The 25,573-nt window shown below is 55.8% G+C and overlaps 1 protein-coding gene across 4 annotated transcripts; it reads right to left on the bottom strand.

Annotated features, from left to right (window-relative positions):
* On the bottom strand, window positions 1-23,857 carry SH2B2 (SH2B adaptor protein 2). 4 transcript variants are annotated; one of them, XM_053960876.1, is made up of 11 exons: window positions 23,789-23,857; window positions 22,875-23,004; window positions 19,818-19,927; window positions 13,116-14,003; window positions 10,760-10,861; window positions 6,584-6,675; window positions 4,345-4,439; window positions 3,980-4,162; window positions 3,658-3,851; window positions 2,789-2,960; window positions 1-2,391 (listed from the first exon to the last, which is right to left on the bottom strand). In XM_053960876.1, the coding sequence occupies exons 4-11, from the start codon at window positions 13,974-13,976 to the stop codon at window positions 2,078-2,080; spliced, it is 2,013 nt and encodes a 670-aa protein (XP_053816851.1). In that variant the 5' UTR covers window positions 13,977-14,003; window positions 19,818-19,927; window positions 22,875-23,004; window positions 23,789-23,857; the 3' UTR covers window positions 1-2,077. The 4 variants fall into 4 exon arrangements, with proteins under 4 accessions (XP_053816851.1, XP_053816849.1, XP_053816850.1 ...); XM_053960874.1 differs by lacking the exon at window positions 19,818-19,927; XM_053960875.1 differs by lacking the exons at window positions 19,818-19,927; window positions 23,789-23,857 and adding an exon at window positions 23,562-23,645.
* Window positions 23,858-25,573: the final 1,716 nt, after the last annotated feature.

Raw genomic sequence — 25,573 nt, 5'->3', positions numbered from 1 at the left:
TGTTGTTTTTGCAAGTGATTTTATTTTAAAACCGGAACTTGAGTTCTCCATTTGTTTAACAACTTCCCCCCCTTCTTTTTTTAAATAAAATTAATTTATTCTACACAACAGTAAACTCTTCCAGACTCTTCCCTATTTACAAATTAACATTTTTTGCTTGCAGATCATTGCTTCCCCCTCATTTTCCTATCCTGTGACACAGAAAGTGAGAAACAAAGCCAAAATCTGAAGGTCTGTAAGGCAGTGCTCCCATCCACCCTTCTGGATCCCACCCTTGGGGCCTCAGGGAAGAACCAGAGTGATGACGTCTCTGTCAGATCTGGAGACCTCCCCTCATCCACCATGTGTGTTAAACCCATCAACTAAAAGCATCCAGCCTCTCCCTGCTCCCCTGAGCTGTGTTGTAGCTGGGCTGAGGAAGGAGAAATACCCTCAACAGAGCAAACCACTCCTGCTGCCCTCTGAAGGGACGTGGGTTTGGGAAGAAGGTGGCACTGGCTGCAGGAATGGGATCCACCAGGATCGTCTCACACATCCATGGGCCAGAAAGGCAGCTCTCACATCACAGGAGGAGGCAAGGAGCCTTGGAGATACCTCCCCTCTCTCATCTTGTGAGTCAAGCACTGGAGACACGCTTTGCTAGCTCAGGAAAGAAGGCACCTAATAAATAAAAATTTGGCCCAACCCAGTTCCAGGCAAATTCAAGTGTTTTTTTTTTTTTTTTTTTTTTTTTTTTTTTTTTTTTTTTTTTTAAGTTGTGGCTTGGCTTGTACCTCTTTGAACTAAGTGGTAACTTCTAGCTGGGTATGGTAGGGTCTGCTCTATCTGGAGACCTGTCCAGACACTCCAAAGCCACCTGGCTCAGGTCCCGTGAGCACTGTCACTCCTGTCACTGCCACATGAGCAGCCAGGAGTCCTGGTGCTGGGTAACACAAGCTGTGTCAGCCAAACCAAGGGGGAGTGCAAACACTTTGTCTGCAAGCAAAGCCGCCCTTCTGGAGGGTCTCCCACCCTCCATGAGGCACAAACCATCCTCGGGGCTTCCATGACCTGTTGGAAAAGAATCAATGTAGTGTTTTTATTCCTGGGAGCCCAGCCAAGGAGGAATACCTGCTTTTACCTGCAAAGCAAAGCTGTCCCTCACCTCTGGACACAGCCCCTGGCCTCTGCCTGACCCCCTGAGACATCCTGAATGACAAAAACTGATGTAAAGAGGAGGTTTGCCTTGAGCAATGAAAATATTGCCCAGCTGTGGCAGAGAGCAGGCGGAAGGCCGATGCCCTTGTGGAGAGCTTCGGTTTTGAAAAATCAAGGAAGAAAGGGAGGACGGAAGGGTTATCCAGGGATTCTCTGTTAGTACAGCAAGGAGAGAAAGGAGACAAAAGGAACAGAAAAGGCAGGACAGCAGGAAAACCCTTCCTTGAATGCAATTCATTAAGCTTTGGACAAAAACTTTCTTCTGTCAGAGGGTAGGAAACACGTGCCCCAGAGGGAGCCGAAAAGCCAGCCCAGATAAACCCTCCGGCCTCTGCAGCAGCGCCCTCTCAGTGCTCCGTGTGTGTGAGAAGAGTTTCTGCAAGGACATCTGACACATTTCCATGCTCATCCCAAAATGCCAGAGTCCCTCGGCAGCTGGTTTGCAGGGCGATGGTGCCAGAAGGATGTTGGCCATGCTGGGCTCTCGCCCCAGAGGGGACATGCCAAGGTGCTTTGGCTGGAGGATGGAGCCTGTCACAGCTTCGGGTGCCATCCCACAAGGGTCACACCCAGGAGGAGATGCAGGGAGCCCAGCTCAGCCCCGGGAAAGCTCTTGGTCCGGAGGGAAGGAGAAGAGGCTGCAAGCTCTAAAATGGCACTGACACTTTCAGCCTCCCACACCCCCAGCACTGCCCCAACCTTGGGGCTGGTGCCAGGTCCAGCTGGGACACTGCCCACCGCTGACACAGCTCCCAAAAGCAGCAGGGAGCGAGGAGGACGTCCCGGCTGGGTGGCTGGTGGTGGCAGGAGGAGGTGGCGAGGCCGGTGCGGCGGTGAGGGGCACAGCCGCCCCGCTCCCCGCACCCCCCAGCACGGGGGCTCAGTAGAAGGAGTACTGGTTTTCCACCGCCCGGGTCCGGCTCCGGGCGCTGTCAGCCTCGTGGTAGTCCTCGGCACTGGCGGCAGGGGGCTCCGGCCGGCGCTCGGCGCTGTCGCTGCGGCTCCGGGGGCCCAGGGCACCCTCCAGGCGGTGGTAGGGTGCGGGGACCGGGACACTGGGGGCCACGGCCACCCCCTCAGCGGGTGGCGGCACCGGCGGGCCCGTGGGCGCTGTGCTGCAGAAGTAGTGCGGAGGTGGCAGGTCGACGCGGCAGCCCGGGGGCTGCGACACGAGGGGTGGCGGGGCGCCGGTGTCTGCAAGGGAAACAGGAGCTTGAGCCCTCCGGTGCTGCCTGCGGGCTCGGCCCCCTCCCTCTCCCCGTCTCTGCTATTTTCCCACACTCCTTCTCCATCCCTGACCCTGACCCTGTTCTTCTCCAACCCTCCTTCCTTCTCTCTCCCAGCATAGCAGGATGCTCCGAGCCCACAGACCTCTCTGCTCCTCTCCTGCCCACAGCCAGGGACAGGGTCACACCGACACAGCCCTGCTGCTGCGTGGGTCTGAGTGCCCGCCTCCAGTGGGTGACACCCACCCTGGCACACCTCCAGAGCCACACACATCAGCAGGGCGCTGCTTTAGGGAGGGAATCCCATGGATCTGTCCTTTTCAGGGACAAGATCCCAGCCCTCCCTGCCCAGCCCTGGCACCTACCGGGCTGTGGGCTCTGGGCCACCACGTAGCTGCGGAGGGTGATGTCGGCCGCGCCGCCCGACTCCAGCGGGATGGGATGCGTGTGGAAGTGGCGCAGCATGTCAAAGATGGTCTGGAACCAGAGGTGCTGCACGTGGCACTGCCCGCTCTCGTTCAGCGACAGGCGCAGGTGCTGCAAGTGCAGGGGGCAGGGGGTGAGCTGGGGGTCGTGAGGGCGAGACCCACCCTTGCAATCTGCAGGAGCCACCTCCATCAGCCGAGGGAGGTTTGCTCCTAACACAGGATTGCTGTGTTTACTCTGCTGCAGGGTGTTTGTTTCCTGTAAAACCTCACTTGCTGCAGCCCCAGGAGCAGTTTGACCCCTCCCGGGGATGAACACCATAAAGAAACACACAGAGAAGGCTGTTTGGGTATAACCAGGAGCAGCTGAAGCTCTGGTCCTGGGGTCACAGACAGCCTGGGGAAGCCTCTAGCCCACCTAGGTGACAAGAACAGGCAATCTCTGCTAGAAAAGGGACCCAGCAAAAAACTGCTTGTGGTTGGTTTTCATAATGCCTCTGTGTACTTCAGGACACAGAACAGACAAGGAGAGGGCAGGGGAAGGTGTGCCAGGCTACACTGAGCCCCCATGGGTATTTATCCATATGCTCATGTGACAGGCACTGATCCAGTTGGGAAAGTGTAGAAGGGGCTGGGCAGGATGCAGAGGGGTCTTGGGGCACGAGGGCAGGTGGTCCTGGGGGATGCTCCCTGCAGATCTGCTGCATTTGGGGTCACCCACAGAGCAAGAAGGAACCTGAGGTTCTGGGCAGGGCTGGCACTAACATTCACAGAGAAGCAGAGGACACAGAGAAGCAGAGGACACTCACCTTGGCTTTCCCCTGGAAGTTGAAGGTCAGCACATACTCCCCCGGCCGTGTCTCGCTCTGCCGGATGACGAACAATCCGTGGCTGCGGGCGCCCCCGAAGAGCACCAGCTGGGCTGCCTTGATCCGTGACAGAGTCCCGTGGAACCAGGGGAAGTCAGACAGGTTGATCTCGGCCTCAGCCTCGCTGTCCTCCCCTGCCCGCAGGGACAGCAGGTTTTTAGGGAGCACCTGAACATCACCCCCTCTCCTCCTGCCCCCTCCTCCTCTCCCTCTGTGCACCCTCCAGAGTGAGAGGCTGGGGCTGCATCCTGCATCCCAGTACCTGTGAGGTGCCCACCAGCGGTGGGGGAGGATTCCAGCGTCTGCAGGAAGCTTTCCAGTGGGACGTGGGTGAGGAGCTCCCCCAGGGAGTCCCTGCCCCGGCTGTGGGGCACGGGGACAGAGGTGACCATGGCAGCGTTGTGAGCGCTGGGCAGGGCACATCTGTCTGGTGGCCTGGGTACCTCTGGAAGGGAGATTGCAGAGGGATGAGTGCATGGCTCAGCATCACCCACCATCACTGGGCAAAGCTGGGGGCTGTGCTGCTCTCCAGGCCACTGTGTGGGATACCCCTGGATCTTAGAGACACCTGAGGGCTAGGTTATGGCTCTGAGGGACTCCCAGACTTTCCCAGATGTGGTTCCTTACCATCATTCAGGAACTCGCAGCTGGACGAGGTTGTCCTGCCTGGCAGACAGGGTCCCTGTGCACAGGACACCAGCTCAATGTCGTCCCCACTGTCCCTGGAGGAGAGCACAGACAGAGACACACACGTGTGGCACCTCCACTCACTGGCATGGAATGGGGATTCGGCCAAACAAAATTCCAGTGTGATCCAAGAGCACATCTTATTGCCCCTGAATTCCTCCCAAGGGGGTGCCACTGCACCAAGAGCATTGAGAGGAGGAGCAGCCACCAAACATGACTTTTTGGGGGTGAGAAACTAGCGTGGGTGGGATTAAACCCCTGAAAGCCCACACTGCACGGGTCATGCTGGTTGGTTCCAGCTGCACGATTTTGCTGCAGCCGTGTGGGTTTGGAAGGAAAGCTGTTACCTTGACTCTCCGTGCTTTGCTTTGCACCCACACACCTTCCCACCCGAGGGCGCTTTCACTTTCACCCTCTGCAAAGGGAATTACCCAACCAGGGGAATGACATCCCTAAAAGACATAAAACACTAAGTCAGGGAGCCTGGAGCAAGACAAGCAAGCAGGAATAGAGCCAGGGAGGCACTCAGAGCATCCCTGTTGCCAGCCCTCCTCGTGCACTACAGCACCCTTCTTGCACAAGCATCCTGCTTGCTCCACATCCTATTTTTATCCCAGCCACCAGCAAGAGTCTGGAGCTGCCCACAGCACTCGGCTGCTCTTGCTTCACACGGGCCACGTGGGCACAGGCAGCGGGGAAGCGGCTGCTGAATTATTTAGTGGCCAGTGAGTGAATCAGCCACTGGGAGTCATTCAGCTGCAGCCAGTTAAAAACAAGAAGGGAGGAAGGAAACCAAAACCAACAGCGCTCTGCAGAAAAGCCGTCGCTGGGCACTCACGCGGCGGCTCCAGCACGCAGCCCTTGGCAAAAGCACGGGGAGCTGATTGAGAATTCGCTCTTGGCACCGAGCGTGTGTGTCGGTGTATTAAACAGCTCATTATTATTTGCTCTGGAGTTCATTATTATTTGCTTTACAGTCACGTCTGGAGGCCAGAGCGGGACGGCGCTGGGTGCTAAGCAAACAGAAAGGGCTGGGAGGCTGCCAGGGGCAGAGCGAGGGGCTGGCGCGGGGAGGCCGGCGGCTCCTGCGGTGGCTCGAGGGGAGCACGGCCGTGGTGCTCAACTCCAGCTGGAAAACCAGCACTGAAACATGGAGTGAGGGAAAAAAGGCCTTTTCCCAACCTCACATCAGCAGCCCAGCCTCAGCAGTGCTTCTTGAGTTACAGAATCACACAATGGGTCGGGTCGAAAGGGAATTTAAAGCTCATCTCGTTCCACCCCCCTGCCATGGGCAGGGACACCTTCCACTAGCCCAGGTTGCTCCAAGCCCTGTCCAGCCTGGCCTTGGGCACTTCCAGGGATGGGGCAGCCACAGCTGTTCTGGGCAATCCATGCCAATGAATTATAGATTTCAGAAAACAGCAAAAGGAGCAAAGATCTGGAGTGCACCAGTGCATCCTCTCTGTGAGATGCAGCCTCCACGGTGACCAAACGCCTCTCTCTAGCAGGAGGGGGCAAAGGCAGCCTGGAGGGAGCAGGAGCCTCTCCAAGCCTCTGTTCCAGGTTTGCCTGATGTTTTCACTGCTACAAGCACGGGCACCTGGTTTTTCCAAAACTGTGCCAAGAAAGGCAGTGCCAGGGTTTCCCCAAGGCTGGGCCTGTCTGAGCCAGCTGAAGGGCAGCAGCACCAGGCACACAAGCCTCCCTAACACAAATTGCTGCATGTGCTGACGAAACAGCAGATGAGAAGTTTTGGCTGAGTTATGACTCCAATGACAATACTGATGCCACTGTGATAGAAATACAAATAAATCAATTCAACGAGCAGAATCTTAAATATATCATGGATGCTAAGCTGGAAAAAAAACATGGAAAATAGCTCAAATATGGTATAAAAGCTTCAGAAGGTGGGTGTTAGGAACTTCCTGCTTTGAGGCTGCGTTTCCAGGTCACCTGCCTCTGCCAGGCTGAGGGGACATGGGACAGAGAAGGGTGAACAGCTGGCCAGTGCTCGGCCCCCCTGGCAAACACAGGCTGCTAACTCTGCCTCCAGACCTCTGCTGGTGTGAGCTGGGCACTTCCTGTGACAACCCAAGCAGCAAAAATTGCATCTGGGTAACAGCCTGTGCTCAGGCACCACAGCTTGGCCCCACAGAGCCCCTTCCCCAGCAATCCTTACCCAGGGTCGATGCAGTCCTGGATATCAGCCACCCACGAGTGCTTCTGCAGGGAGTCGATGGTCTCCAGGATGTACTCTGCCCCATTCTCCACCTGCAGGCCACGTGGGATGGAGTCAGCTGTGCCAGGGTGCTGCTCCCCACCCTGAGGCAAAACAAACCCACAACCCAGCCAGACCCCCTGAACAGCACCTCATCTGAGCAGGAGAGGATCAGTGTCCCACCCATCCCAGCACAGGGGTGCTGAGGGTGACCCAGAGGATCAGTGTCCCACCCATCCCAGCACAGGGGTGCTGAGGGGTGACCCAGAGGATCAGTGTCCCACCCATCCCAGCACAGGGGTGCTGAGGGTGACCCAGAGGATCAGTGTCCCACCCATCCCAGCACAGGGGTGCTGAGGGGTGACCCAGAGGATCAGTGTCCCACCCATCCCAGCACAGGGGTGCTGAGGGTGACCCAGAGGATCAGTGTCCCACCCATCCCAGCACAGGGGTGCTGAGGGTGACCCAGAGGATCAGTGTCCCACCCATCCCAGCACAGGGGTGCTGAGGGTGACCCAGAGGATCAGTGTCCCACCCATCCCAGCACAGGGGTGCTGAGGGGTGACCCAGAGGATCAGTGTCCCACCCATCCCAGCACAGGGGTGCTGAGGGGTGACCCAGAGGATCAGTGTCCCACCCATCCCAGCACAGGGGTGCTGAGGGTGACCCACAGAGAAGCAGCCAAGATGACCCCTGACCAAATCTGGAGCTCAGAGGAAAACCCCACCCCACAGTTAACAGCAAATACATTACAAGTTTTTTACAAGGTTTTTGCAGCCTCCGTGGAAAAAAACACACCTGGCTGGCAGCATGAGGGTACTGGCATTATGCCCAAGCACAGACTGCATCCCTCGCTCCTGGGGCACCTCTGTGTCCCCCCAAAACTAGCTCTGCACAGGTATAGCAGAAGCCACACTGCTCTCTGCCCCAAAACCCTGCCAGCCCCCAGGAGTTTTAAACTCCTCCTCCATTATCTCTTCTGCCTGCTGGTCCATGAGGCTTCTGACTTCTGATTGCAACAGAGTGGGAGAGAAACCCCCTTTCACAGGGAAGAAAAGAAAAAAAAAGACACAAAAGAGCCTCCAAACTGTCCAGGCCAAAGGATCTGTGCCTTTCTGGGGCTGGGCAGAACCCAGAAGCTCCACATCAGTGGACTCAGATGCCATGGGATGCTGTGTGCCTCTGGCAGGTTTCCCTGCATCCCTCATGGAGCCTTAAACATCGTGTTCCCGAGGTGGCAGAACAGCCCTGACTCCGGGAGGGTGTCACATTGCCAGCTGAGACAACCTCCAAGCAAATTCAATTAATCACAAACAACTGAATCACCGTCCTGAAAATAAGCAGGGAGGGCAGGGAGCAGAGCCCTGGCTGGGGCTGAGCAGTGACCTGGACCCTGTCCTGAGCAGAGGTGGAGGGAAGTAGCAAAGATCCCCCTCTCCAGTCTGTTTGACTTAAGAAAGGATCTTGTCTGGCTTTTTGAGGGCAAGGCACGAAGCTGACATGGGAGATGGGGCTGCTCACTCATGCAGAGCATGACAGCAAGCAAAGCACGTGCAGGGCTTGGGTATTTTGCAAGCACCTGCTTGTGCAATGGAAAAAACTGCATGTGCTTGGTGTCTGATGGGCTCTGGGGACATGCTGGCTGCTCATTTTTAGGCAATCTGGCAGGAACTATTTCAGTGTGGTCTCCCCAAACAAGGCAGGGGCTTTTCCACCCATCACAACCTCCCTAAATGAGGCAGGGCTTTTCTACCCATCATAACCTGTGTGTTGTGTGTGAAGATTGAGACTGGGCTCCACATCACAAAGAAAGGGAAACCACAGCACCCAGCTTGCACACCTAACTGCACCCCAGCACTGAGGGTGCTTCACCCCCTCTGCAACTCCAGCCAGCAAAGGGGGAATGGGAGAGCAAACAGATGTCCCAGCAAGAAGGACCCAGGCAGAAAATGAACCACAAATAATAGTGGATGTGAGAAAAGGGGAGCAGCATCCTGTGCCAACAGCTGAGAGGGGAGAGCAAAGCCTGGCTGGGGGGCTCCATGCTGTGCTTGCTGCCTCGGCTCACTCAAAGGATCAATTGTGATCAATTCCCCCGTGGCAGGGTGAGAGCCAGGACAGGGCAGGAGCAGGAGGTACCTGGTAAAGCAGGTATTTTCCAGCTGGCAGGGTTTGGAGCATTCCAGAAGTATATTAAAGGAATGGCTGGAGCAGTCACCAAGCTGTTAGCAGTGGGAGAGGAGAGACCATGTCTGGCTTCAGAAGATGGGAAGAGGGCAAGTGCAAAATTTTCCTCCAGTAGCCAGAGAAACCAACCCTCACAGGCCCCCAGGAGGCATCCCAGAGCTGGAACTCCCCAGACGGGATCTGTCATGACCAAGCCCATCTGCTCATGCTTGTGACAGCCCTAGGGACAGGGAGAAGCAGTGGCACATCCTGGGTGTTGAACACGCTTTGGACAATGATGTGACAGATTTGAGGTGGGGCTTGTAAGGGGATCTAGAAAATGTGATGAGAAGTAGTTGATGAGCCATATTCCAAGAGCAGAGATCGATGGCTGATGGGCTGTCAATGGCCAGTGGTCAAAGGGATGTGCTCCTTCTCATCAAAGGCTCTCTGTGCCTGCTCCTCAGTGATGAACACAAAAGAATGCCAGGATGCCTGATCAATTCATGGATGACATCACACTGCAAGTGTGCTGGAGGACCAGGCAAGAATTCAAATGAACTTGTCAAAGCTGAAGTGGAAGAAGCTGAAACCAGCCTGCAGCTCAAGGACAGGGTGAGCCCTGGGCTCAGCGCGATCGCCGTGGGTGTGTGGGCTGGGGAACCACGGCTTGGGAGCAGTTCTGCAAAAACCATCCCAGAGTCACACCAGCCCACGGGCTGCATGTGAGTCAACATCATCGTCACGGCGTGAGGAAAGCAACTGCATCAGCTTGGGCTGGACAGAGAGGAAGAAGAAAGGAGAAGCAATCCTTCCCATCTGCTCTGGGCCATGGCCCCGTGTGCACTTTGGGGTGTTCCATCTCCAGAGCCTGCAAGGAATGCAAGGAGGACCTTGGGCTGGTCAGTCTGGAAAACAGAAGACACTTGAGGTTGGCCTTTGAGGCACAGAAACAACAGCTGAATGAGTCTCTGTGCCCATGGTGGACACTGACCACTGCTGAGGCTGAAGAGCAAGAAGCCCTTGGGGGAAGGGAAGGTGCCAGGAGAAGTTGTGTAACCTTGACAAGGAGCTGGATTTGATGGAAAGAAATTTTCCCTGGGAATGTGTTCTGGGGCAAGGTGGATTTCAAGGCTTGGGAGCTTTCACAAAGCCAGGCTCAATCTTCCTCCTCTTTTCCTTTCATAGTTTTCTAAGCTTTCAAGCAGGTTCATTCAGCTGGGAAGCCTGGCCTCTCCATTCTGCTTTGCCACATGCTTTTGGGGAGAAGCATCAGGGAGAGAGGGAGTTTGTTTAGAAGAGGTAGAACACAGAAATGCTTGAAATCTAATGGTCATGGTGTCCAAGACCCTGCAAAATTCAGCCCTACTCTGCCATGACAGGCTGTTATCTTCCAGCAGAGCAGGAGGCAGCACTGATCTAATTAATTGCATGATATGGAAAATTCTGAATAAAGAGACTTTCACTCTCTGCTTATGCACCCAGACTCATGTGTGGTTGATCCTCAGGGCCCCACAGAGCTGTTCCCATAAAATCACTAAAGCTGGAAAAGATCATCAAGATCAACCTTTGACCAGATGCCACCTCATCAACCAGACCACAGCACTAAGGGCCATCACACTGTGTCAATGAAACAGCCACCACATGTCACCGATCTGGGACAGCAGCAGCCACAAAACCACAAGCAGCTACACCAAGGAGCATTTTCCCTTGCAGGTTGTCTCGGGTCACTGATTTAACCCATCTCCTGGTGACACAGAGGAGCCAAACCCCATGGTGAAAGCCAAACAGCTTGATCCCAAAACACCCCGGTGTCAGCTGGAGCAGGCAGGGATCCTGCGGGGAGCATTTGTGCTGTTGGCATCTCAGCTCTGAAAGCCAAGGCAACGATCCCTTTGGGGACTGAGCCTCCTGCACTGCAGGGTGCAGGTGCAGAGGGGGTTCCTGTAGGGATCCACACCCTGCTCTCACCTTTAGGACAAAGGTGTTGTCTTTGTCAGGCATCTCCAGGGGCATGGTGGTGCGCACCTCGATGATGGCCGACAGCGGGATGCTCACCTTGGGTTTGGAAGCCTGAGAAAAGAAAAAAAAAAAAAAAACAAAGAAAATAAATGAAAAGAAATCAATGAATTAAAAAAAAAAAAAAGTCACTCAATTGAATCAAACTGTCCCTGGGGACAATGCAGCAGGGCTCTCAGAGGCAAGATCAGCTCAGCCTGTGTGGTTATTACAGAGGGGGAATAAACAGCATTGATTTCCCTCCCGTGCCTGATAACTCTGAGCTCTGTGAATTAAACCAAGAGGAGGCCCAGTGGAAGACAGGGAGGTGCTTTTAACTGCCAAACCACCTTCCTTGCTCCAGTGCAGGCTGCTGTGCCAGCTCTGCCAACACCATTTAATTTCTCTCCATTTTCAACCCTCTCCCGATGGAGAGAGCTGTGCTATCTGATGGGGGATGCTTTCCATGCAGGAAGCAGCCCCGTTTCTCCAGCACAGGAGCAGCATTTCAACCAAGCAGCTACAACGCAGCAGCCTCAGCCATGCAGGGAATTTTAATTACATTAAAATCAAGAAAAATGAATTTCCCCCAGGGCCCCTGGCACCCGCCGGAGCCTCGGTGGGGAGGCAAGACCTGGTGCCTCCCACTCCAAGTGTTTGCTGAGCAACAAATTCCCCAGATATTTGTTTTAATTATAACGAATCCCCACAAAGGAGCTTGCAGAGCTTCTCTCCAGGGCTGGTCCCCTCCAGGGCTTTGGGATTTGGAGCACTGCAGCTGCAGGGAGCAGAGATGAGATTTAGTCACCAAAACCTGTGCCTGGTGCCTTGGATGCAGTGGGTGGGATGAGGCCAGCAAGGAGCTCCAGGCTGCAAGTTACCAATAACGGGCTCAGTTCCCATTTTTATTGGGAAATAAAAATAAATAAATCCAAGACAGAACAGAAACTGCTTTTTCCTTGCAGGATGTTTCATTTCTGCCAGCCCCAGAGCCCCAGTGCTGCCTGCAGACACGTCTCAGCCATGCAAGGCTCTGCCCATCCCTGGGGAATTTTTCCATCTCGGTGTTTGCACAGGAGAAGGTCAGAAAGGAAGCGGCAGCTGCTTCGAAAGGAAAGGAAACAAGGTGATAATTCACCCCTGAGCCAGAGAAGGGTCTTAGAATCACAGGATGGTTTGGGTTGGAAGGGACCTTAAAGATCATCTCATTCCAACCCCCTCCTCTCCAGGAGGGTTCTTCCCTTTAAAGGTTTAAAGACATGGCCATAGTTTTTGTAGGGTCTGTGTAAAAACAAAGCTGTGGGCTGCTGAAGCAAAAAGCAGTTTTCTTCCAGCTGTGCCAGACTGGTGCCACTTTTACATTTGCCAGATGGAAAGCAAGATGGGATGAGAGGAGAAAGCTGTAAACCAAACTGGGGTGTGATTATAACAGAAGAGCAGACAATGTTCATAAAAGTTGCCATAAAATAATTTCAAAATTGATTTTTAGAGGCAAATCAAGATACACTAAAAAAGGAATCCCTCTATGAGCTCTCTCTTAAATGTTTTAAGAGCAGCAGTTGTTCCATTTTAACCCAAGTTTATTTTCTCTTTGGTGCAGCTGACACACTAGGCTTCATCAGCTCCTCCATCCACAGAATCACAGAATGAGTTGGAAGGAATCCTTTTCCACCCCCTGCCATGGGCAAGGACACCTTCCACTAGCCCAGGATGCTCCAAGCCCCGTCCAGCCTGGCCTTGGGCACTTCCAGGGATCCAGGGGCAGCCACAGCTTCTCTGGGCACCCTGAGCCAGAGCCTCACCTCTCTCACAGGGAAGAATTACTTCCCAATGTCCCACCTATCCCTACTCTCTTTCCATTTAAAGCCATTTCCCCCTGTCCTGTCACCCATGCCTTTGTTAGATGTCCCTCTCCAGCTCTCCCATAGGCTCCCTAGTGGGCACCATGGACATTGGGGTTCTTTCCTTCCAGCCAGGCCCCGTTCCTGGGCTGGGGAAGCTCCCAGTCCAGCTCAGAGCAATGCCCACCATCGGTACCCATGCTGAGCTGCTCTCCAGAGAGATGCATTTGAGTTTAAACTCATGTTTTATATTTTCTCAAAAGGTGAGAGGCACAGACCAACACCAAGAGTGCAAGGTTCACTGTGGCCTGCAGGTTGGATGGGTTTCAAGCACATTTTCCCATCCATTTGCACCTCAGCCACACAGCACCAGATCTCCCTCTGGACCAAAGCTGGATTGCAGCCCAGCTCAGCAGTGGAAACAAAAAAAGCCCAACTGCTGCTTGAATTTCTCATAAAAACAACAGTGGACAAAAGCCAGGGCTTACCTTTGGAGGGACATAAAACTCCAGGAGGAACCTCTCTCCTTCCACCTTCACCGCCTTCCGGAGCAGGAGGCGGCACTTCTGCCACTGCGAGCTCCCCACACAGTTCGTGTCATCGGCCACCATGTAGCGCAGCGTCCCCTCCCTCTGGATGTCCACCAGCTCCACCTTGGACGAGGGCACCTTGGACAGGCGCAGCTTGTGTGTCCATTTCTCCCGAGGGTCCCCAGGCTCCTTGCCCCCGGCCGGCCACGGCTCCCTCTCGGCTCTGCGGCCGCCCAGAGCGGCCTCGGCGCCCGGCTCCGGAGAGGACTTGCGGTGCCACATCTCCTTCATGCCATCCACCACGCACAGGCTCATGTTCCTCAGGGAGAAGCCTTTCTTGAACTTGGGCTTGGCAGCGGCGTGGATGGAGACGTCCTCCGAGCTGCGGGACTGCCCGTAGGAGGAGACCTTGTGAGCCTGCACCTGCTGGGCTGGGGTCAGGTACCGGCTGGCGCCCAGCGGGGCGTCCATGCTGTCCAGAGACTCTGTGGACGTCTCCTCCTTCCTCGGGGTGACCTCCCGCCCGTAGGGGACGTGGCAGTTCTGCAGCCCCACGAAGGGCACGATGTTGTACTTGGTGGGCGAGTCAGACACGAACACCCGGCTGACCTCCAGGCTGAAGATGTCCAGGAAGTTGGCGGTGAAATGGTGGGAGAAGGAGGTCTCTGCCCCGGGGGTGTCGTAGTGGGGGTTCTCCTTCAGGAACTGGCAGAACTTCTGGGCGAAGTCCACGGCGGCTGCCTGGGCGTGCAGCTTGCAGAACTCCCTCCAGTCGGGGAGCGGGGAGGAGGGCTCCTGGCACAGGGCATCGCCGTTCATGGCTGCCCCATTCCACCTGCCGGCGGGCTGCGGGACAGGGACACGGCCTGAGTGTGGCATGGACATGGATAACCTATCCTGTCCCCCAAAAACAGGGACATGGATAACCCATCCCGTCCCCTCAAAACCGGGACACAGACAACCCATCCCATCCCCTCAAAACAGGGACATGGACAACCCATCCTGTCCCCCAAAAACAGGGACACTGACAACCCATCCTGTCCCCCAAAAACAGGGACACTGACAAGCCAGCCTGTCCCACAAAAACAGGGACACTGACAACCCAGCCTGTCCCCCAAAAACAGGGACACTGACAAGCCAGCCTGTCCCACAAAAACAGGGACACTGACAACCCAGCCTGTCCCCCAAAAACAGGGACACGGACAACCCAGCCTGCACCCCCAAATGGGGACACGGACAACCCATCCTGTCCCCCAAAAACAGGGACACAGACAACCCAGCCTGTCCCCCAAAAAAAGGGACACAGACAACCCAGCCTGTCGCCCCCAAATGGGGACACGGACAACCCAGCCTGCACCCCCAAACAGGAGCATGAACATGGACAACAACTCTGATCCCCAAAATGGAGGTCACCCCTTGCCATGATGCCAGAGCTGATGTGCAGTTCCAGTGTAAAGGAAAAGCGTCAGTGTGTCGCTCTCTCTCCACCTCATCCACTAGGAAAAAATCTTGGCCCTGGCAGCAGCCATAAATTGTATTTATTTTACAATTATGACCATGCAAAAGCATTATTGATTTCTCATGAAACCGCTAAGGAGTCCCCGAGCGGAGAAGCCCAGGGGCGTTTGCCTGCAGGCTTCCTCTCACTCTGTGTCTGCCTGGGCATGGCACAGCTCTCCATAGGGGGAGGGAGCACTGGGAGTCCTGGAAGTATTCACCCAGGGCAGCACCCTCCCCTCTGCACCCAGCAGCTGGTCCTTCTCTTTCTCTCCAGTCTCTATTTCTGCCCTCATCCTTTGCCACATCAGTTTTGGGATTTCACCCTCCCCGCTGAGCATCAGCTGACCGATAACCCAGGACAGGTCCTCAGCAGAGGCCAACGAGTAAGTGGGCTACAGGAGGAAAAGGAACAGAAGGCAGACCCAGGAGCACACCAGAAGCTGATGGGAGCTGCAGAACAGACCTGTGAGCCCTTGGGAGAAGCACCACTTTGCCCAACCTCCACACTGGTCCTTCTCCCAGGGGCTGTGAGACTGGCAGGGCATGTACACAGTCCAGCTTGGTGCTCATGTTGCACTTCCCAAATCTCTACCTGGCAGCATGAACAGCCTCCCCTGGGGGACCCCAGCAGCGACTGCATCTCAAAAATCACCTCTCAGTACCAAAACTGCTCATGGCTGCTGGGGCTGGTGGGCCTTGGCTGGGGCACCGCTGAGCCCATGACCCCAAACACCTGGTCCCTGTGTCCAGACACCTTCCTTCCCCCACTCCAAGGGCAGCAGTTTGGCAAATCTACCTCAGCTGGCTCACACACTGAGCCCAAGGGTGCCTGTGGCTGCCCTGCTGCAGGCAGGGATTGTGCCTGTGGGATCCAGTTCTGGAAGGGCAGGACAGTTGCCCCGGGTTTTGCTGCTCTCCATTCACAGAGCAGCTCTTTCCCTGGATTTTGCTGCTCTCCATTCACAGAGCAGCTCTTTTGCTGGCAAGGGATTACTCCTGCTAATAAATCACGCGCCGTATCCCGCCAGCAGCTTACACGGCCAGTAATTAATTACTGCTCGGATGAACGGCACAAGCCACGGGACGGGGACAGGCACTGGGGACTGCCATAACCTGCTCCTCATCCTCCAGACCCCAGCCATGTCAGTCCCCAGAGCCCAGGCAGGGCTGAGCCCTGAGCTGGGATTCAGAGCAGCAGCTGTGGCCAGGAGCTGGTTGCCATATCCCCAGCACATCTCTAGGGAGATGAGTTCTGTGGGAGCACCATCCCAGAAAGTGGCTCTCAACACCCCCCCCAAACATGGAGAAACTCACACAGGCAACAAAATCCCACCAGAAACATGATACATGTGGCATTTCCTCACATTTAAGGCAGGGATGCTGCCCAGTGCCCTGGCTATGCCAAGGAGGCACTGAGGACAGGCTACACATGGGCCTGCACTGGCTCCTCACATCCCACACCACCAGCAGAGCTCCAGCTCCTGCAGAAATCCCTGGCAAAGCTCTCCCCAGCATCACAGGGCTTTCCCGGAGACCTGAGCAGGGAGCCATGCCAGCTGGGAAAAAAACCATCCCTGCAGTTTAGGAGCAGCATCTGAATTTCCCCAAGAGACATCAGCAAAGCAGCAGAAAATGCAAAGCCGTTTGTTACCCGCCCAGCAAATGAAATTCCTAATTATCCATCCATCACCAAGCAGAGGATTTAAAGACTCTGCCCTTTGAATTGAAAATTCACAACCCCAGCTCTGCCATGGCACCAGGCCATGGGCCAGGGGTATTTGGGCTCAGGGAGAAAAGGGAGAGGGAAAGGGTGCAAGGGAAAAAGAGCAGGAAGGGGCTTGTGGGGGAAAGAGAAAGCCCCTTGGTAATGGGTTTATTTGCATCTTCCTGGGGTGTTGAGCCCCGGGGCTTTGCTGGTTTCCCTCCTGTGAATTTGGGGGAAATACAACTCCCCATCCCTCTCTCCAGGAGGGACTGGTGCTCAGGGCCTGCCTGTTTGAAACCAAGGGATGGCAAGCTAACAGACTCTGAGAGGTTAAGGGAAAAAAAAAAGAAGAAGAAGAAGGGAAAAAAAAGGCACTTCAAAAAAGAAAGAGCCCCAAACAAAAAGCCTCAAGGAGATCCAGGCATGGCAGCCGGGCTCGGGCTCGGAGACGCGCACGCAGAGGCATCACAGCATCTTCCTTTCATCTGCATGGGGATGACAGACTTTAAAAGGCCAATTTATAAAAATGAAGCCTAGAGGAGAGACATCTGGCAGGTCTGAGGAGGCGGCGGCAGGGATTACTAACCCTGTGCCACATATCCAACCCCCCCTGCCCGGAGCACAGCCAGGAGCCCCCAGCCAGGATCCAACAGCACGGGCTGGGAGTCAGTGGGGTGGTTTAAGGGCAGCCCCTGGGAGTGCAGAGCCATTCCCACCCCTGATTCACCTGATTTCTGCAGGAAGCAGGCTCCCAGTTATCTGTGTAGATTTACCTTTAATCTGGATGCCTGCACTCCCCTCCATACCAACAGCTTTGCCCCACTTCTTGAAATAACTTATCATGCCACAGACAGCATCCCCGGGCAGAGCGGTGCAAGTGGAGACGAAAATAAGCTCACGATGAAAATAAGCAGCAAATCTGCAACTGCTTTTTGGAAAGGGCCATCCCCTGCCAGCCCAGCTTCCTGAGGACTGCAGCACACTCCAGGCACCTTTCTAAGGAGCCAGATCCCTTTGGAAGTGCCATCAACCCACTCCAGAAGCGGCTCAGGGGCCACAGCCCTGAGTCCCTGTCCTGTGTGACACAAGAGGACAGAAAAATAAATATATAAAGTGGGGTGGTTTGTTGTCAGGAAGAAGCCATGGAGTGGCATGGAGTCACCATGGCATCAGGCTGGTGACAGGCTCCTAACCTACCTGTACGAGTCCCCAAACTCCTCCCAGGGCAGAGCTGTGCCTGCTGCCTCTGTCATTTGGGAAACTGAGGCAAAACTTCAGAAGAGAAGATAAAAATAAAGAACTTCCGGGGTTTGCCAAGTGGAAACCCAGGCTGGGATGACAGGTGGGAGCCAGCTGCTGGCAGTGATTTGGGACACCTCTCCCACCAAGGTGTGCTGAGGCATCCCCTGCTCCGGGGAGGAGGGGGCACATAGAATACTCTGAAAGTCGAGGCAAAGCTACTGACCTCAAGAAGAAATGAAATTTAAACTGTCAGCAGAAGCGCAGGAGACCATAAAAAAACAACTCCCCGGTGAAGCAGGAGTCAGGGAGCAACAACAAAGCCACTGGGATTTGCTGAACCAGAGGCGTGGGGAGGAACCAGCATCTAATGAGGTGTTAATAACCCGAATGCGCAAACCCGGTCATGGGATGCCCAGCACGGCCTGCCCAGCACGGCTGGCTCTGATGGCTTTATTTAAGGAAACAACCCTAATAAAGAGATGTTTCCCTTCCGCCCAGCGCAGCGCAGCCAGGCTGGGACAAAGTGATCCGAAACTCAGTGGGGGAAAAGCACTGTGTGCTGGAGGTTGTGAGCAGCAAACCGAATCCCTCCATCCCTCCATCCCTCCCTCCGCCTCCAGCCGGGTGGGGAAACCGCCGGCGCCACGCCAGAGAGCGACGGGAAAGGAAAAGGCAGCGCAGGAGGCAAAGCCTGGCTCCTGGGCAAGGAGATCCCGGCCCAGCCCCGGCTGTCCCAGTCCTGAAAGGCTCCTCGGTTTCCAGCAAGATCGATGCCACTCAAAGCCCCAGCTGGTCACCCCGATCCCGCGGGAATGACATGAGGAAACCCAGGCACCTGCTGCCCCAGAAAAGCGCCTGACCTAAGCGTGCCGTGCCAGAGGAGATCCCCGAGTCACGAGCAGGTCGCAGAGCAAGGCGATACCCCCCGGCCCCCCCGAGGCGATGCTGCTGGCACACGGCAGCTCCCGGGGGAGCCTGGAGCCTGCCCGCACACAGCCCAGGCACTGCCCGCCCTGGGCACACGGCACAGCGGCTAAATCCGGGGAGGGGACAGAGCCAGCAGGCTCGGACTGATGGCAGGAGAGAGGCAGGGCCATCATCCCCGTCCTGCTGTGCAAGCACAATGGGATGAGGGATGCCAGGAGCTGGTCACTCCCCCACCATTCCACAGCTGAGACCTGAAGCATGAGACCAAGTGACCTCCTCCCTTTGTCACCTCGAGGACCCTTCCCAGCCCTCGAGACCCACCAGAGCTGTAACAGCACGCAGAGGCTGAGCTGAGGAAGAGAAAACCATAGGAGACAAAAGCAGAAGCCACCTCCTGCTTTCACACCCCCCTGGACCCTTGACCACAGCCCTGGCATGGGAGAAGCTGATTGCTCTCCATGCTCCTCAGGACTCCATGTACTATTTATACTATTGTGATCTTCAATCAGACTGCCTGTCTGAAGCAGATAGAAATGGAAACATTCCTTATTCCTCTCATTTACTGGCCATCCCACTAAAATATTAATTGAACAGCATTTTGGCCTCAAATTTTATAGTCAAACCACCTGCCTTGAACCAATCCCTCAGCAGGAGCATGCTTTAACTCCCTGCCCAAATGCACTTCAGGGTCTACCTGTCACCTGCAGCTTAGAAAACATTTTTCTGGAGTGAAAAGGCTCCTTGTGCTTTTTTTCTCCTGCCCAGTGAGGGGTCCCACTGGCCAGCCCAGCTCTCAAAAAGGATGCCCCAAAGCACTCAGTGGTGCTGGGTGGCCAGGACAAGGTTTTGGGGTGGAGGTGCTGATGGGACACATCTTCAAAAGAGAAAATGGGCAAGAAATGAACCTTTCCTCCTCTTGCACGTAAGGGTGTCCCCACAGCTCTGTGTGATATCCTGATTCCAGCCCCACAGGAACCAAAGCTCCTGAAAACGAGCAGATAGGCCCAAGGCAGCCCCCAGTAAAACCTGAGATTTTCTCCATTTCCCACTACTTTGACCATACCACAGGGCTGTTCCTCTCCCTCCCATCCAAAATCCCCCACACAGTGGATGTTGTACTTCCTGTGCTGACAGCTGCTGGAAAATAAAGACAAGTTTGTAGATAAGATCCACTGGATCTTAGGTAATCTTTTCCCTGAGTAATTCCATCCAGCTTGCAGGGAGCCACTCTGCCTGCCCCTGCACAGGGCTGGAGCATCACCCAAGCCACTCAACCCACTGGGTACCTGCTGCTGTTGTGGGACCTGGGGAACACCTCAGGGTGCAGTGACAGTGATCAGCAAAGCTTTGGTGCATCTGGGCATCATGAATGCAGCTTGGGGTTTGAAGGCTGTGTCTGGGAATAAAGCAGAGACACCCCCTCAATGCCCCAAAGGAAAAGCTATTGAAAAAAAAAAAAACAATTAAAGCCCCAGAGCTTTAGGTGAAGGATGTCAGAGGCTGTTGTCCATTCCCCCTCATTTGGATGCCACCTCACGTGCCTGTCTCCAGCCAGAGAGCTTCCCACAGAAAACTACCCAGTCCAAAGTCTATTTTTAACCACCACAATAGCAGAGCCTCCCCCGAGGAGCAGCAGCAGCCCTGTCCCCAACCAAGCAATCTCACATTTCCCTCGCTAAGCCTCGATTTCCTTCCGGCCCTCAGCCCACAACAAAACCCTCCTCCTCCTCCTCCTCTCGCCTTCCCATCCTTGGAAAACTATTTGCACATGCATCCATGCCCCTCCAGGCTGGTGTGCTGTGGGTGCAGCGTCCTGCACACCTGTTACACATTAACCACTGACCTGCTACCTGTGGGCAGACCCTTCAGAAATGCCAAACAGCAGGAGATTCATCTGCTCGCCCCCCTCCCCTGGGTGCACCCAAAACTCTGGGGATTTAAAGAAAAAGCCCTGCAACTTGCACTTCCCAAAGCAAGTGCAAACTCTTTAGAAGAGATTACTCTTGGCCAGGGGATTGCTGTGCCATGGAGGAGCTCTTTGGGGGTTTTTGGGGCAGAGCTGAGTGGACACTCAACAAAGCAAATCCTGATGGATACAGCACAGTCATCACCGGGGATCCCCCATCATTAGGTCAGAGAAACCCCTAAGATTGTTTTTCAATTACAGCACATAATAAACATGAGATAAAGTTACACAGTTCTGTAGGAAATTTTCTTATTATGTTTTTTTTTTTACGTTGCAGATCTAATTCCCCACACGCATCACTGTCTCATACCCGCCTGCAAACAGCCTTAAACTGCTGCCTAATGGTATCTGAGCTGGGGAAATTCAATTCTACCCAGCGCCTCGCCCAGGACTGCTACAATCACTGCTAATTGCTTAAGTGGTGTATTAAGCAAAATAAAAATTCCAGTGGGCTTTGAACCCCCCCCCCCCAACCAGATGATGCCAAAACACCCTGTTACAGCTGCCAACCCTGGCTGGAGATCCAACCTCAAATATCCTTTTTCTCTTCACTGTGCAGGGATGCTCCTGGGCAGGCAGAGCTTCGTACCCAGCATGGCCGTGACCACGGCAGAGGGATTCACAGGCTGTGTCTGACTTTGCCACTCCTCTTGCCAGGGTTCTGGGTGCCATTGCAGCCCCTCTGCTGCCCCAGGGTCCAAATGCTGCCAGGACCCAGTGAAGCAGGGCACAAACATCTTCTCAGTGGGACCCTGGGGTGGAGGCACGCTGGGTTCCTCTCCTGCCCCCCCGCCTGTGGGTGTGGATGGATGTGGGGGTCTCGTCAAGTCTCATCCCAAACCCAGACCCTGCATGAGAGCAAGCAGGTTCTCCAAGCCCTTCTAGTTTTCCCTTTAGCAAAAATCAGGTGTGGGATGCAGTTTTCCCTTTAGGCATGTTCTCTCCTCCTCTCCACCATGATGGAGCCAGCTGGGATTGAATTTCTGGGAGCACACTGCCTGCACAAGGAAGTGGATCACTGAGCCAGGGACAAGTCTCCAACCATATCCCAGCACCTCACTGGCATCCATGGGCAGGGAAAGCAGCCGAGGTCAAGTGAGGGCACCCACAGGCAGGGGGGGAATGATGCAGGAACCTCTGGGCTGGAAGCACTGCCCTGGGGCATCCCAGCCAGCCTGAGTCAGCTGGGCCAGCAGATGTGCAACCATCGTCTGGTTTCTCTGCTTCTGCTGGGAAGAAGAGGAGGAAGAGAAAAGGCACTAGCCAGCAACATCCTCATCTTGAAGAGATGGGTGTTCTGCCTCCAAGGAGGAAGGACAAGAGGAGGCTGGACAAGACCACGCTGCCATGAGGGTGCTCACAGTCCAGGAGAAGAGGGGACAGACCTGATGGCCCAGGGGATCAGCCAGAAGAGGTGGCCCTGCAGTCAAGCAGCCACTGCAGCCCTGAACTAACTGAGGAACTCCCATGATTTTAACCCCAAAGCCTTGACCAGGCAGGGATGGGGGACCAGGGCTGATTCACCCTCCTCGATGGCACAGGGGTCTGGTCACTGAGCTGGGTGAGCACCAGGCAGGGCAGGCAAACCTGTGTGCTCCCCAAGCTGGAGCAGAGAGAGGATTACGCAGCTTTTTTTAGGAAACAGTGGTAGCCCTGGGCTCCTCTGCTGTGTTACAGTGATGGTGAGACACTGGGAAATACCACTGAAGGACACAGAGGGAAGGTCCAAGGGCAGTTGCCATCCCATCCGAGCAGATCTCCTGGCAGCACACTCCCACCTGTCTGTACCAATGTGCCCTCACCACAGGGAAGGGGGGCTGAGCATTTCAGAAGAGCCAGTGTGGTTTAGGAGGATGATTCCTATTTAGAAAGGCATCCCCAGATACCCATGGTCCGTCTCCACTCTCCCAACAAATCAAACCAAAAATCCTCATGAAGGGGAGTTCTGAGCAATCATAGAGTCATTTAGTTTGGAAAAGACATGCAAAATCATCCAGTCCAACCATTCCCCCAGCACTGCCCAGGCCACCACTAACCCATGTCCCCTAGTGCCACATTCACAGCTCTGTTAAATCCTCCAGGGATGGTGACTCCACCACTGCCCTGGGTAGCCTGACAAACCCTTTCAGCAAAGAGATTTTTCCTAATATCCAACTAAACCTCCCCTGGTGTAACTTGAGGCCATTTCCTCTTGTCTAGTCAGCTGTACCTGGCTACAACTTCCTTTCAGGCACTGGCAGAAAGAGAGGAGGTCCCTCCTGAGCCTCCTTTCCTCCAGGCTGAGCTCCCCCAGCTGCTCCTCATCCACTCAAGAGTCGCAGGAGCAGGGCCCGCGGGGGGTTTTGGGCAGGGTGCTGGCGGGACAGGGAGATTTTACCTCCTTTCCCGTTGCAGTTCACAAGATCCCCGAAGCACCGGCAGCGTGGCTCTTGCAGGTCAAATGCATAACTTCAACCGATCAATTTCCACACTGGAAGGAAGTACCAGACCGACTTGGAGGGAGGGACCTGGAAGGCAAAGGTTTAGGCTGTCAATCCCCGGAGCCAGAGCAATATCCCCAGGCACATCTCACCTCCCCCAAGCCACAGTCCAGCAGGGCTCCAGCCTGGCTTCACCGAAACCAGAAATAAGCAGAAAGGCCAGGCAGAAAGTCTCCCGAGCCTCCCAAGGGCCTTCCCCGGGTGCTGCCCAGGCTCAGCAGAGCGGGGCTGGAGGAAGCTCGGGAGCCGTGGCTGCCCCCCGGCTGTCCCGGGGCCCCGCGGGGACGGGGGGCACCGGGGCTGCCGTGCCCTCGGGGGGCCCCTGCGACCCCTCCGGAGCAGCCTGCACCCCCCCCCCCCACCACGCAAAGCCAGGCGGGCAACACTGACTGAAAATAAGGGAGCATCCGTGCGGGGGGCTGCGTGTCGCCTGTGCCCCCCTCCGGGACCGCCACCCCCAAACCCCGGGGCAAACCAACGCAAGGCTGCAGCCCCCAGCCCCGGGGCAGCAGCCCCCGCTCCCCGGGCCCAGCCGGCTCTGCCCCATCACCGCCCCCCGGGCCCCGAGCGGCGGCGATGCTCACCGGGAAGGGGGGCTGGCCCGGCCCGGGGGGGGCGGCAGGCGGCGGCAGCCCCGGCCCCGCCGTGCGAGGGGAGGGGGCGGCTCGGGGACCCTCCCGAACGCACCGCGCCGCAGCGCCGGGGGGCGGGACCCTCCCCCGGGCGGGGGATCCGCTGCTGAGCGGGGGGGAATAACCGCGAATAAACACCCGCCCGCCGGCGCGGTGCCGGTGCCGGAGGATGCGCTCACCCGGCCCCGCTCGCTGCTCGGTTCCCGGCTCGGCTCGGCTCGGCTCGGCTCTGCCCGGCCCGGCCGCCCCCCGCCCCGCCGGCAGCGCCGCCCCCCGCACCGCCCAGCCCGCCCCCGCCGCCTTAAAGGGCCCCGCCCGGCGCTCCGGGACGGGGACCCGGGGGACACCGAGCCAGCCCCGCGGGCCGCCGTGGGGGCCGTGTCTGCCAGAGCGCCCCAAATAACGGGGGGCCGCCCCAAATCCTCCTATGGCTCCCCAGATCCTCAGGAAGAGCCCTTAATCCTCGGACGGGCTCCCCACACTCCCAAATCCTTGGGCAGCACCCTAAATTTTGCAAGGTGCCAAGTCTGCAGGTCCCCAAGACCCTCAGGATCCACAAATCCTGGCAGGGCACCCCCGTGCTGTGAAGAGGGGCTGCAGCCTTTCCTCACCCCATCTGTCACCCAGCATTTGTCCTTGCAGTGCCCAGGAGAGGGGATTGGGGTGATCCCCTCCACACCCACATTCCCAGGGGGCACAAGGCAGGGGGGTGTGACTGGAGTGGCTCCAGGGGGAGTTTTGGGGTCTGGACCCAGTGCCCACCTTTGTCATCCTGCTGATGCATTTTGGGGCACATCTCAGAGCAGTTTCCCTGCCAGGGGATTCAGGACAGACTGAACCCCACGACAGGGTTGGTCAGGATGGACCAAGCCCCAGGACAGGGGAACTGGGAGGTTTAAGGGATGGAGTTGGGGGTCACACTGCCTCTGGGACCCTGCACAGCCCCCCCAGCCTCCCCACGGTGTGACCACGGGCAGATGAGTCACCAAAAAAAAAAAAAAAAAGGATTTGCAGGAGGAACAAATCCTTTTTACTTCTGTGAAGCACCTGTAGGATTAAGACAATACTGGTTATATAAGGGGTGGAGAAGGGTGGGCTTTATCATTAATGCTATTATTCATATTTATTTATTATGCTTCCTCACCATCCCATTACCCTGATGGGTGTATTCTGGGGAGATCTGGGGAGAGAAGAAGGAGATTTGTTGTAGGGCTGGTGCAGAGTGATGCACCATCTGCTTTTTCTTCCCCCAGAGCAGCAGGGGTCAAAGTGGACAGTGCAAAAGCACTGCTGAGGAGGCACAGCTAGGACAGGGACTCTTGATTTTTCTCCATTATGACTGGTTTGTGATGATTTTGGGTGGATTCTCTCCCTCCTGCTTCTGGCTGGTCATATTTTCAAGGCCAGGTTGGGCAGGGCTTGGAGCAACCTGGTCTGGTAGAAGGTGTCCGTGCCAATGGCAGGGGCTGGAATGAGATGAAGTTCAAGTTTCCTCTAACCTAAACCATTAAATGTTTCTGGCATTCTATGATTGCCTTCCCAGGGGCATTCTGGGGGCGAATGGATGCTCACAGCGAGGCTGGATCCCACTGCTCAGTGCAGGTGACCCTGGGCCACCCACCTTCACCCACCTCCCACAGCAGCTGACAACTTGTTTCCACTCCCCCCACCTTCCCCTGCCTCCTCCTTTGAAAAGCCTCTCTCCCATTCATATCCATTTTTAAAGAAAACACACAATCAATAGTCTCTCAGGCTGGAATTTCATTAAGGTTTTCATTGCACTCGCTATCGATTGGCAGCAGGGCCGGGAGCTCGCGGAGCTGGTGCTGTGCCCTGCCTGCTCTGGGACCACCCAGACCCTCCTGAAGGGAAAGGGCCATGCAGAGGATGTGGCTGCTCCCATGCAGGCAGCAGAAAGCCCAGCATCCCCGCTTTTACTAACCCCTAGATTTTATCACTAAGAG

This window comes from Vidua chalybeata, chromosome 20, assembly GCF_026979565.1.
Source record: "Vidua chalybeata isolate OUT-0048 chromosome 20, bVidCha1 merged haplotype, whole genome shotgun sequence".
Lineage (NCBI taxonomy): Eukaryota > Metazoa > Chordata > Aves > Passeriformes > Viduidae > Vidua > Vidua chalybeata.
The sequence above is the reverse complement of the archived record's forward strand: the minus strand, read 5'-3'. Positions and strand labels throughout refer to the sequence as shown.